This window comes from Aulonocara stuartgranti (genome assembly GCF_965226115.1).
Source record: "Aulonocara stuartgranti genome assembly, chromosome: 15".
Taxonomy (NCBI): Eukaryota; Metazoa; Chordata; class Actinopteri; order Cichliformes; family Cichlidae; genus Aulonocara; species Aulonocara stuartgranti.
The window spans coordinates 24,195,827-24,209,709 of NC_138951.1; the positions used below are offsets into that span (position 1 = coordinate 24,195,827).

Consider the following 13,883-nt stretch of genomic DNA (forward strand, 5'->3'; position numbering starts at 1 on the left):
AAGCTGATTCCAAAGACACCACCTGGTCAGCTGAATGAAAATCTGCTTAGCACTTTGATGTGAGCCAAAAGTTGCTGGTTTTTATATAATGCTTTCATTAAATGACTCATTATACTGCACATTTTGTAAAGTTGGTCTCAAATCACACCTGTAGGCTGACTGCAGTATTAGTCATAAACCTTGCTGCTCCATCTTAGTGGGTGGTACTCAAATGCCAATCTATGGGGGTGGAAAAATTAGTGAAATAAGCAAAATTCCAGTTTTTATGAATCAGCATCCTCACAAGACCAGCAAGTCGCTCTGTCACTGGCAGTTAGCTGCTAGCAGGCGTTCAACCTCCAGCACATTACTTACACTAATGAGCAGGTAATAGTATGATAAAATAGAAGAGGTCATCTACAAATCAGAAGGTTGGTGGTTTGATCCCTGGCTGCTCCTGTTTGCATGCCAAAGATATTGAACTATGAGTTAGTCCTGACATGTTGATTAAAATGTGAATGTTAGGCTAGGAAGCATTTAGGCATATAAAAAATGATTGTGTTATTGAGGCTTGGGTATAAAGTTACTGCTATAACTTTAACTTGGAATGTGATAACTAGCAAGCTGAGAGACCTTCCATCTACTGAAGAAAAAAAACAAACAAACAAAAAGGTAAAAATATAAATGATTTGACGAATCACCTAAAGTAACTTTTTTTTCCTTTAAAAGTTCTACATTACTGACCTGTAGATATTAGCATAATAAACACATTTCCCAGCAAACAATATTTATAGCTGGATCAGATAAAAATGCCTCCGTGCTTTGTGTCAGCATTGGTTTAAGCGTTGCTTTCTGACATGAACATGCGAATAATAACAACAACACAATAACACAGCAACAATCTGACAGCGACCACAGTCAAACTTTCTTGTCAATCCGTGCCAGAAGATGGATTTTTTGTTGCAGCGCCGAGGCATTATGGCCCATTATTGGCGTCTGGATGCGACAAAATCAGCAGCTCTGGATTTGCTCTGTTATCTGCCGGTGACAGACAGCTGTGGTGACCCTGCAGTCTGACCGCGGTGAGCAAAGGGCTGAGCCGCTGCAGAGCTCTTTATCTGCCTGACCCCGTCCCAGCCAGTAATGGAGAGGGGGGGGGGGGGGGGGGGGGGTGGACTCAATGAGCACAAGGAAATCTGTGTTGGTGTGGAGGGGGGTGGACATTTGGGCAAGGCTGATAAGGGGGGCCCCTCGCAGGCCGAAACTGACCCATCTTTCACCCTCTAAATGTGTTGCCGCCTCACCATTAGTCCAGTAGACACTAACTGCCTCATTAGTCAACTCATTAGTGACAGCAAACACAGATCGCTGCAGCAGATCCTGACGGGGGAAACAGTGGAGTGGCAAATTAAAGGGGGCCGGCTCTGGCCCCGCTGAATGCCAGGCCTCAGACAGCTGCGTGCGCCTGCCCCGGCACCGCCGCAGTGCCAGCCTCACCAGCTCTATGAGCGCTGAGAGATCTCGCTCTCTCAAAACAACAACCCTGGTTGCCTGGCAGCTATCAGCTGGCTCTGAATCAGCAGCCCTCTGCTTCTTATTATTTGCTGGAGCAGTTAATCTCAGGGAGCGAGGACAGAGGCAAACAGAAGACGCCTGAGCTGAAGTCAAGTGACATTTCCAGAGGTTTGGATTCCTGGCATGAAAGGCGATAAAGAAATGAAACAGAAGCTCAAGTGAGAGGCTCTGGGCTACTCGGGCACCTAAACACATTTCATTCTAACATCTGCCAGATCTCTATTACAGCACCTGCATCCTCACCGTGTTCTTCTTCTTTGCCACATGCAGTGTGACCTGTTTGTGCTTATAGCAGACATCATTGTCTGCAGACAGTTACTGATTCAGAAACATGAGGTGCATGTTTAAGTGTCTGTACTACAGGTTGCGCCACTTGATGATTCTGAGTGCCATTTACACAGACTTTCATTATTAGACATATATGGAGACATCCACTGCGACCTATTTTGAATATGTAATCTTAAACACAAATTAATTTTATCAGTTTAATCAATGCCATAAGAGCAACTTTAAAAGTTCAATCAATTTTTATTAAACATGAGTAAACATGATAAATTTATCAGGAACTACTTTTAGAAGTGGATTAATCTATATTTGATCCTGTGAGTATTTGGGGCAACCGGCTGGTGTGTATGGTCAGATTGAATATGACTATAATGATTCATGAAGGAATATGTCATATGTTGGTGGCAACAGTGGCACTATGGCACAAAGGAACAATATTGTATACATCGGGCTACACTTGTACGTGGCACATTTACATCCGCCTGTTCACCACAAACTACCCGACAGACAGAAACTCTTGGGAGCACTTTGAGTGTATAGGTGAGATTCTGAGCAGCTAATGAAGCTGTGTGCCGTGTGCAGCAGAGCTGTGTGCTCTGTGCTTGATGGGGACTTGGAGATGATAAGGTACATACACAATGCACAGATGGTGAGAGGTTTCTGTGAGAGGCTTAATAAGGGCTTGAGCAAATTTTTGCCCCGGGACACCAAACAGCTAATCGGATCAGAGTGAAATAGGAAAAACGCTGTCACTCCTGCCACAAATTTAGAAAGTACAGCCGCAATCAATCCTGGAGTTAGTTCAGAGGCAGACTCACCAGGAACAAAGCACCTCGAGGAAAGCTAAACCTGTGTCCGAAGCTCCCACCAGCACAATCCGGGTATTAATGGTGACCTTTGGCTCCATGGTCAACTTTCTGCTGACGAGGCTGAGAGCAAACGGTGCCTAAGAGAAACAAAGAGAGGAGACGGTCTGTCACGTTTACCCCCATCTGGAGGCGACACATCACTCCCAGAACGACTGACACCATTTTCAGGAAATTAAATAAATGCAGCAAATGTACTTATTATTACATAATGACCTGTCCAATTTCTCCCATTCACAGCTCAGCAGATTTCATCGGGGTACCTGATCAGCCTGCAAGCTTTCAGCTTTTCTCTTTATACTCTGTGACATTCAAGCGCGACTCGTGCTGAATCTTAGGCCCTAAACGTCTGCGCTGTGTGAAACTTAATGGACACGCCATCAATCATGCTTTTCACCAGTTTTCAAAAAAGTTCACAAGCGTTTGAGCAGAAACGGCTCAAAGCAAAGGGATTTTCTTGCGTAAAAGGAAAAAGGAAATTACATTAAATGCTGCAAATTTCCAACAGCATATGAACTTTTTATACATCTTTTTTCAAGGGAAGAAGAATTTTAATGAGCTGACACGCAATCTGCCAAAATATACAGAGTCCTGCCTCCCTGCATAAGCGTATAATTACAAGTAGCATGAATAACATTTCGTGCAAAGCACATTTAATTTTAGCCAAAACGGAAAGCCCGCTGGGATGGGAAGGGATCAAATGTGTGACCTGAGAGTTAAGGAACCCTTTTCTCCAACAATCACAAAAGCGTCCCACAGGAATTGGTCGAACACGCCGTTCCAATTTCCCAATTCTCCAAGGCCAATCGTCTCTCTCGCCTCCTCTCACTGTGATCTGAGGCAGCTAATGTCGCCTTCATTTTCTATAATTAAACAGATTGGCCCCACAATGCACCTTATTGAATGAAAACAACACTGAGAAAAAAAAAAAGTAAAAGAAAAAAAGTGTGTGTGCGTGTGCGCGTGTGTGTGTGTGTGTGTGGGGGGGGGGGGGGGGGGCATGGGTGGAATTAACCTTTGTGTGATATTTAAATAAATTTCCACGAGGGCATGTGAGCCCAACATCTGTCACATACACGGAGGTGTTTTGGCACAGGTTTGACTGTAGGAGGAAAACGTAAGAAGCCTTGGTTATTTTATATGATAAATAAGCCACACACTGAAAAATTTGAAGCATCAAAAAATCACAAAAAATTAAACTTTGCAGGTTTGATTTTGAATTGTGTTTGGTAATTTAGTATATACACCAAGCTTTTGTTTTGAAGCAACATATTTCAGAAAAGGTTGAGAGGTGTGTAATGCTTAAAAACACTTAATGGAACAACTAATTAAGTTAATTACTAACATGATTGTGAATGGAAAACTATCCCGCAGAAGCTAAACCATGTGTATGCAGCCCTCCGGGTAATTTTAGCAATACAATACCAAACCACATTCTGCAATTATTCCAGCTGCACGAGCCTCTGAGTACAGACTATTTATAAAAATGTCTGTGATTACTAAACAATTAATGCCACATTTTGGTCCTCGAATTAAAGCTGAGAGCGTGTACTTTCATGTTATTTGAATATTTTTGTACAGAGAGTTAAAACCTGAAAAATGTGCTCCAAAATAGATGGGTGTAACTGTATTTTCCATTTTTTTCATTTGGTCTTTGTACAGCATGTCGGAAACAGGGTTTCATCTCAGGAACTTATGTAAGCAGTAAAAGTCAATTTGTCTTTATTTTAATTTTGAATGCACAGGCTCATTATTTTTTATTTTTTGCTTGACTGGAGATAAAGTAGCCTTGGAGTCGATATGTGATGTATATTGTGTGATTACTGCAGATAATACTAGGTTAAATCATGCAGCAACCACTGATGCTGAAAAACCAAATGAATTTCATGCAATAATCTGCAGTTCCACTAACGACCACATGAGGCAAGCTCCAAAGTGAGTCGATCCCCAGACGTCTGGGTTAAAATGATTTACCAGTATTAAAAAAGCATGTTTAAAAACTGGTGCAAAAAGAGTGTTTTGGATAGTTTGATGGATAAAAACTTCCCAGTGGGAATTTTGTCAGAACTGGATACTGGAGTTATGGGTATGGAGGTATGGCTGTTATGACTGATTATATTATATTATTGCAAACTGAGCCTGTGCTTGTTTTGCTGAGTGAAACTCCAGTATTTTACAGGTTTGCTATTTTGCACTAATTATCAGACAGGTGTGCGTTTGTGTGTTACATCCATGTAGTTTATGAATGCAGACTGATAACAAGTTTGTCAGAATTAGATGAACTCCACCCTCTGGTCCAAATACGGTCACTCAAGAAAACCAACATGGGTCCCACATACTACTCCTGAGAAGTTGTCTAAAGCTAATTTAAGCACGTTTTACTACCTGAAAGATGATTAAGAAAAAGTATGAACAGACTGCATTACTGTTCTCTACATTATATTACATTTATAAATATAAACTGGGACATCCTGTTTGAATATGTAAATAAATATGAAATGAGCAGCACACTGGCTCTGAAAAGTCTGTGAAAGCTTTTTGGTGATGACACTGACTAGCCGGTATCATGTGCGCCTTAATTTTGAAGATAAGATCATGTCATGACCGTTTTCTGGTTCATTTAGACTAGCCTTTACCCTGAAGAAAAAAAAATCTCATATTATTGTTTGCATGTATATCTGTCTGTTCTATTAACTTTTAAAATAGATAAGACAAACAGTGATTTTTAAGCTGATGTCTCACACAGCTGCTGTAGGTCGACATTTATTGAAACCGAGCTTTACTTTATATGTAAAAACCCTTCATCTGTTATCATATACTGGAAAAATTAAATGCCTAGATGCATCTGTCTGAATACTGCAGGAATTAACCAGATGAGGTAATCAGATGAACAAAGCTCCCGTCTCATCTGCATGTGAGGTGGAGCAGGTGCAGCCGCTCTTATCGCGCTGGAGGTGCCTCACCTTTGCCGCACACAATGACCACGGCACTGCGTAACATGATCCCGTATTGACAGAGAGGGAACAGGTGCTTTAAATTTGATTAGTCATCCCGGGGCCGACATCGGGAGGAGGCTGGGACAAAGATCTCGGAGGCGAAGCTGTTATCAGGCAGCGTGGAAATCATGACTGGCATGGGGCTGGCGGGAGGGGAGGGGGGTGATGGAGTGAAATGAACATGTTAGTGTACATGGTGACGCCTCAGGTGGAAAGAGCGCTGCTGAACATGGGGTAAATATTTGAAGTGCAGGATGTCAAAATCAATCAGCCAGGCTTTAAGCCCCAAACATGGTTGACAGCTGAAACCATGCCATTATTCACACAGGCTACTTTCACCTGCTTTTCTCCACCTTTTACTGAAGTCATCTTAAGAAGCTGCACTTCATATTTACAGAAGAAAATATGCCTTAAACAGAGCGACAAACCAAGGTACTAAAACCCAGGCTGTTAGTTTCATTTTCTTTATTCTGTTGCACTTTTTCCCTTTACTTAATCAACTTATAGTGGAAATCAGGCAGCAGGTGACAGCTCAGCATACACTGCACGTGGAAGATGATGCAAGTGTTTTCTCTCACTTTCATATAATTAACCTCAGCTTTTTATTATCATCAGTGCTGAGCTGACACACAAACAGGTGAGTATTACTCTTCAAAAAGCATCAAAGCTGATCTGAAGGAAAGCGATGGCCTGACACCTGCCTGAAACACTCTGTGCTGGTTTTCCTTTCATTTGTATGTTTAGTTACAAGAACAGACCTGCGACAGATGGTCTGACTCCCCTCAGGGCATGGTCTCAACATCATGGAGTCAGTCTGGGATTACATGAACAGACAGAAGACTGAGACTATAAGACTGAAGCCACAGAAGATGCTGGAACAATAAACATACCAAAAACCTTAGTGCCATTCTCGGAACCAAATCATCGATGTCCTCGGCAGAATGTGTCACTCATTCAACAAAACCTTAAACCCTTTTCACTGAGTCAGACACAATCTGTCCTTCCCTAAAATACTCTAAACACATTATCAAACACTAAAACACAAAAAAGCAAACCACAAAGATAGAATTGGAGGAAAACTACAACACAGATGTCTGATCTTAAGCAGTTCTCTGATGTAATTTAATCAATATATGCCAGTTCGAAGGATGTCTGAGGTTGATTCCAGCAATGGATGGAAACGCTGAGAGGCAGTGAAGTAATCGGAAGGGCAATCTGTGACACAGCATATTTGTTTACATGGACTCACAATGACAAGAAACAAAAGAAATGACCTCGTTCCACGTTTCTATAACAACAACATAAGGTTTACTTGATTCATGCTTCTTATAACCATGTTGGAGTGATGTAGAACTGACCACTTATAAAGTCTTATGAGCTATTCAATACAAGCAAATGTAAGTGTACAAAGATTTAGTATACATTCCTTCCACTTATCCAGTTCAGGGTGACAGTGGGGCTGAACACTGTTTGTTTCATATCTGAATGAGTGAATTAGGACAAAGAAGTAGGAAGATCGACTGCAGCCACAATCTCAGGTCTTTACTGTATCCTGATATTTCATTTCATCTCATCAGTAAAACTGTAAAACTGGAGCACAACTGGAAATACACACTACATTTTTTATGAATGGTGCAACAAATCTTCACTGGTTCTAGGTGTTATCTGAATGATCATCTGTTATTTTGAGTGGAGGTTTAACAGTTTGGATGTGTTTGTGAGGTTTTACCTGAGAAGTCTTGGCTCTTTTGTGTACACAGCTTTGAGCCTGAGACAGTTAAATCCTCAAAGGATTTCCCTAAAAGTTAAAAAACTAAATCTCATCTTCTGAGCCAAACACGGTGTGCTGATTAGTCCATCATGCTTTTTTGCACATGAATGTGGGAGGACTTTTGTAGTTAATCCTCAGTAGAGTAGTTTAAAAACATTTGTTTCAAAGTGAATGTGATAAATTGTTGTAGGTGTGGGGGAAAAAGCTGCTCAGAAGCATCTCTAAAACATGAACGTTCATTCCATCAAACTGTGCACTTCATCCTCCAGCAGTGAGTTTCTCTTGCATACCTACAGTTTGTCTGAACTCTTTTGAAACAGCACCGCCTGGTGGCCACATGCGCACCCTGCTGTGCTCCCTGCCATCTAAACTCCCTGGCAGGAGGCTTCCTGTCAGCCTGCTGCTGTGCCCACCTGGTCTTCTGTGAGCCGCCTAGACGGGGCGTTGATGCCAAGCTCCTCCAGCGGGTAGATGATCTGGCGTCGTGGGCAGACGGGGACGGCGCAGTTGAGGACATAATGCAGATGGTGGACGCAGGAATTCTGAGTGCAGAGAGAGAGGGCACGGAGTCAGTGAGCACAGAAAGGGAAAACCCCATCGGAGGTTAAACAGCAATCAGTTTGGGGCTTTTTTGGGGGGGGGGTGCAACTGGAAAGCTACGTGGTGATAACGAGCTCGGGTGAAGAGTTAGATGATACAAGCGTTACACCACTGACACACGCTGCCCAAGCACAGCTTAAACCCCTCTGCTTATCTTCTGCCATTATTCCATTTTCACATCACGATCACCCAATCTGGTGCTTGTTTGTGGAAGTTAATTAGCAGAGGAAGTGGAAGGTCTCTACACGTTGAGGAAATTTCTTATTATGGCGTGGAGAGGTTGAGCTGGCAGCGCTGTCGACACCTGCTGCCCCGACCTCGGGGACCGGCAGCCTGCTGTAAAAAATGACCTGCTGACAGGCGCAACACGACCACAAACCCGTCTCTCTGATCAAGTTAGACGGCCACGAGCACAATTCCATATCCAACCTGCTCTCTCCATAAATAAAAGTTTGCTGAATTAGAGGAAACCATTAAATGAATAAAACTCAGTATAAAAACATTTGGTTTTATTTATGTTTTTACGGGGTTGTGAAAAAATTCTCCTGGCTTTCAACAGCTTATTTTCCCTTCCTGCTGCAGGGATGATCTAATCTAATTCTGCCTTTATTCAGACTTTCTGTGACTTAAGTCAAAGTAATCAGTGATAATCCAACACAGAACTAATACAAACTGAATTACTTAACGAATTACTTAACGAATTTATTAGACCACCTGTCATAAAAACAGGAAGGCAAATGTTTTGAAAATCCATTAACAACAGAGAGTACTCAGCCAATGATTATGTCCTACTGTACATTTGCACTATTTTTTTGCACTATTTGCACTATAGTGTTTTCCAAAGTGATTCATGATCAGAACGTAAAACACATTTACATGTATAGATTCATTCCAAAGGGCTCTCATGCCTCAGAACGCATAACAAACCGACATACCGTAACATAGCGTCGGTATGTTACGTGATGGGATGAGGACATGTTGCGTGGGTCATATATAGCCTACTTCGATCTTAAGTGGGTTGAACCTGTGAAACTACATGGTAAATGTGCAAAATTGAGAAAAAGTTCTAGTAGTTCAAAGTGTAAAGTTTTTATTAATTTACACAAAATGTTGTATCTTTCTTTTGTTTTTTGTTAATGTGGACTTACTGTAAAAAAACAGACATTTCCTTAGCATTTACTGAAAAAAACAGGAACTTTCCTCTGCAGAGTATGAATGAAACTGGGGAGGTGGTCTTTAAAAACTGGCTTATGAAAACACGGTTGAAACTTAAAAATCTATATGCACTCCTTTTCCAAAGCCAACCTGTGGGCCGGACTCCCAGGCCAAATCTGGCCTCTGGGCCTTATGTTTTACACATCTCATCTAGACTGATTGTGTACCTTTACTGACTACCTGTACATGCACTATCTTGCTACCTAGACTGGGGTTTTATAGTCACATGATCTGTGTAAAATGGATTTGTCTTTTTTTTTTTAACACTTTTTACAGTGTGCACTCGTTAGTTTGTTACACTAATGAGCAGCCTTGCACCCCAGCTGGAAGTGGCCCAGTGGTTAAGGGCTAAGCAAGGACCTGGAAGCCCCGTGCACTCACCTCCTGGCTGTGGTAGGGGGGGTAGATTCGGAGGTACAGGCAGGATTTGCGAGCCTGCCGGAGAACCTCCTTAAAGAAGTTCTTGGAGAAGTGTTGGACGGTGGTTTTGAGGACGAAGTGGAGTATCTGAGCGTGCTCATCGTAGCCATGGTGGCTAAAGTAGATGAAGCTCTCGATGTTGTAGTGAGCACGGATGTACTCGATGTCCTGACAAAGACACAGATTCATGTGAGCTTGACGACAGAGGAACAAATTTCAGGAGTAATATTTTAGGTTTTTCTCCTTTTACATTGTACATTTTGCTTATTGCAGTTCTTTTGCCTTTGTTGCCTATTACTGTGTTATTAGACCATGAAGTATTGGTATGCCATGTCATATAATAGCTACATTATTAAGAATTAATTAAAGCTATTAATATAACTTTAATTAATTTTATTTGTACATTGTCTTTTTATTTATTGTTTATTTTATCTTATTTCAAATTAGTATTTTATTTAATAGAATATTTTCTTAATTATTTATATTGTTTAATTGTTTTTACTGTTGTTGTTGAAGGTTGGCTTTTTGTTTTTGCAAGTATCCCATGTCCACAATGTGTCCTAATTGGCCATTTAGCATTAAAAATTATAAATAAAAACAAATAAAAGCGGCAGATCGATGGAGCATAAAAATGAACATGCAGCACAATTCCTAACGGAAAAAAAAATTCCAGACTTTAATCATATAAAGCGCAGCTCTTTAGTCAGAGAAGAAGTGAAAAGCCAGGCTAGTGTTTAAAACAGCTCGCTGGCAACTCCATTTACCTTTTATTAGAAATCTTTTTACTCCTTTCAGGCAGAATGGGGGTTTAAATGGTCAAACACTTCACACTTTTACTAATAAACCAGACTTCTAGTACCTGCTCGTCCTTGATGATGACAATCCCAACTAACTCTGCTTCTGCCTGGGCGACGAAGGCCTGCAGTGGAACGGCATCCTGAGGAACAAGTGAACCAAACAAAAACACGTCAAATTTCCGTGATTCCACTGAACTACACACGAGAAGGGTGCACTTTACTTGTAGCTGAGACCAGTGCCATGAATACACATGAAGTGGCTGCATTCTCATTTGAGAAGTAATTATCAGTGTTGGAGCTGCGGCAGTGACAGCTGGGGTGTCAGTCAGAGAGGAAAATCCGTTCAGCTGAATTCTCACCAATCTGTTCCCTGGCACAAGAGCCAATATTCCTCGTTATTCCAAGACAATCATCACACCGCTCCAGTTACACTCGACAGTCCAAATTAATCACCATCTCATTTTTTAAAGTTAAGGGGAGCAAAAAGAGTCTTACCCGCCTTAAATTTACTATATTAACCCTTTGTTGTTGTCTCTGGGTTTGGAGTTCTGTTTGACTTTGTTTATCTCATGATGTGTTTCAGATTTTATGATATTGTTTTTTTAACTCTTGGTTTTTGTGTTGGTGCGCAGGGCGGAGTTTTCTGCCTGCCTGCCTCCACCTGTATTACCTCCTGTTTGCTCTTCTTACCTGTTTCCTCCTATCTGCCAACATTCCCTGTCTAACATCCATGTTTCCTAAATTTTGGAACTGCGGTCAAGTTAGTCAAGTTAGTTTAAGAAAGGTTTGGAATGAATGAAATGACCCTGAAGTATCTGCATGGCAGCTGTAATAAGAGCTGTCTGACTTCTTTAAACAGTAAGCAAAGGTGCTTTTATGCTTCCTTTAGCAGAGGACACACTGGAGCATCTTTAACGAAAGGAAAGCAGATACTACTGCTTCAGGATCATCATTAATTAGTTTTACTTCAGAGAGTTACACAAAGGCTGAAGAAAATCAGGAGTTACAAACATAATAAGCTAATCTCAGAGTCACAAAATTTTTTCTTTGATTTCACAGATGAGATGAAGTAGATGTTCCTCTTTGCTTAAAATACAACCTTGATATTAAAGTGATTTTCATATCCAGTTTTGTCAAAGTCTTATTTAAACAGAACTTGTTACGAGTTGTTTCAACTTGTAGTTGAAACTCATTTTCTGCAGATATATCTGAATGTGTGAGTCTTTGTCTGATCTAAAGCACAGCTGAGGTCTGTCTTTGTGAATCTGACTGCAGGTGTGTTAATAACAGTGTTTGTTGGCTGACCTGGTCACAGCCAGTCTCGTAGTAGCGGTCCAGGTCCTGCAGCAAAGACTCATTCAGACTCAGATCCTTCACCAGAGCAGAGACAGCAGAGCGGTCCAGAGCCACGGCTGGCCTCACGCTCAAAGACCTGTGGGGAAAAAACACTTAAAGAGTCTGTGGAAATGCTTTCTATAGTGCTCTGAGACTTCATAAATGATTTCATGGTATAATCACTATAAATGACTGAACAGTTCATGCTCTGTATCGATGCTGTTTTAAAGAATGTGTTGATCTCTTGGGCTCAGCACTGCAGGAGTACATGGATGATTTTTCAAATTTCACTAAACATACTCAGCCACTTTATTAGGTACAGAAGTTCAACTTTACACTAACCAAAGTATCTAACGAGCCAATCACACGGCAGTAACATGATAGATGTAGGGCTGCAGAAATGATCACGACAACCTTCTGAAGTTCAAAAAGAGATTCATAATGGAGGAAGAAATGTGGTTAAGTCACTGAATGTGACATGGCTGTTGTGTCAGACAGCCTGGTCTGAGTATTTCAGAAACTGCTGATTTAGTAGGGGTCTTCCCACACAACCATTTCTAGGGTTTGCAGAAAATGTCAGAAAAAGAGAAAATATACAGTGAACTTCAGTTTTCTGAGTTAAACTGTCTTGTGGCTGTCAGATGTCAGACTGGCCAGACTGCTTCGAACTGATTGGAAGGCAACAGTAATTTAATACAATGAGTTTAAATCAATACAAATAACCACTCAATACAACGAAGGTATGCAGCACAGCGTCTCTGACTGCAAAACATGTTGAACCTTGAAGCAGAAGACCACACCAGTGGATATTAGAGGAAATGTAAATGTTAAAAGTGACAGAGTCATTAGGTTCAAATACACTATCGGTGTTGTTCATTTGTGATTTTGGGAAACAAACAAAACTTGAGCTGTGAGATTTACCTGATTCCATCGCGGTGAAAGATATAGAGCTCATGTTGCGGCAAGCTGGTGGGAATTGACGGCACCCTGATAAAGTTCTGCAACAGGGGGAACTCAGTGGACAGATTTGGAACTGTGATAACGCAGAAGTTCTGGTCCTGCACAAACAAAGATAACACACATCAACAACTGAACAATAATCCATATATGGACAAAAACACTGGGCCACCTACAAATTACACCAACAGGAGCTACATGGCCATGCTCGGCATGAAGCTCCTGGGGTGCAGTTTTGTGCTGATGTTAATGCCAGAGAAGGTTTGGGATGCAGTGCATTGGTGACTTTTATGCAATATACAGCTCAGCGCTGTAACTTTAGATGGTCCTCCACTTTGTCACTGAGTGGCTGTGGTTTCTAAACCGTTCGACTTTGCAATAATGCCACTTACAGCTGATCGTGTAAAATCTAGGAGAGAAGAAATTCCATGAACTGATTTGTTTCAATGGACACATCCTGTTACAGTGCCCGTCCAACTGTGGAGCACCTATCAGAGCCATGCAGTGATTTCTGTTTGTTTTAGGAACGTAATACAATTTTTATTTATATACAGTTTTTAATGATCAAAAACCCCAAATCAAATTGATTCTTCTTCTCTCTCCAGGCCTAGCCATCAAAACAGCACAACTTCAAGGCAGGTTGTACTGAGCAGCCTTGCGATTTTGGTCTTCTGTTCGGAACAGACCATCTAAGAAATTTGTACTTCGCTTTGTTGAGTGAAATTCTAGTATTTTACTAGCTTGTTTCTAATTAGTACTTATTAGCAGTGCCTGTGGGTTGGACCCATATGGTTTATGGAAGCTGACAACTAGTGTTAGCGCATAACTGAGGGTTAGCTGGTTCCTGGCTGTGGCCAAAATGCTAATGCTAAGTTAGTTGCTACATTTGGTATAGCCACCTCTTAAGTAAGTAAGTGTGGGTGGCTCGGTGTTATTGACTAGGAGACTTCCAGACAAAGTTTCTCTGATTACCAAGTGTAGTTGTTCCCTGCCCTTTTTTCTTGTTTTTCCACATCATCAATTACAAATCAACTGAAAAATTGCTAAAATAAAATAAATTTCAAAAATAAATAACTAAACATCTTAA

General features: G+C 41.2%; 1 protein-coding gene across 3 annotated transcripts in view; it reads right to left on the reverse strand.

Moving 5' to 3' along the window:
- The window catches only part of cfap61 (cilia and flagella associated protein 61), a 47,971-nt gene that overhangs the window by 21,622 nt on the left and 12,466 nt on the right, over positions 1–13,883 (reverse strand). For all 3 annotated transcript variants that reach the window (XM_082505950.1, XM_082505949.1, XM_082505951.1), the window contains exons 10-15: positions 12,761–12,897; positions 11,810–11,936; positions 10,567–10,644; positions 9,669–9,875; positions 7,886–8,014; positions 2,658–2,785 (exon numbers count right to left, since the gene is read on the reverse strand). In XM_082505950.1, coding sequence (XP_082362076.1) covers positions 2,658–2,785; positions 7,886–8,014; positions 9,669–9,875; positions 10,567–10,644; positions 11,810–11,936; positions 12,761–12,897 — 806 coding nt within the window. The remainder of the gene's footprint in view (positions 1–2,657; positions 2,786–7,885; positions 8,015–9,668; positions 9,876–10,566; positions 10,645–11,809; positions 11,937–12,760; positions 12,898–13,883) is intronic.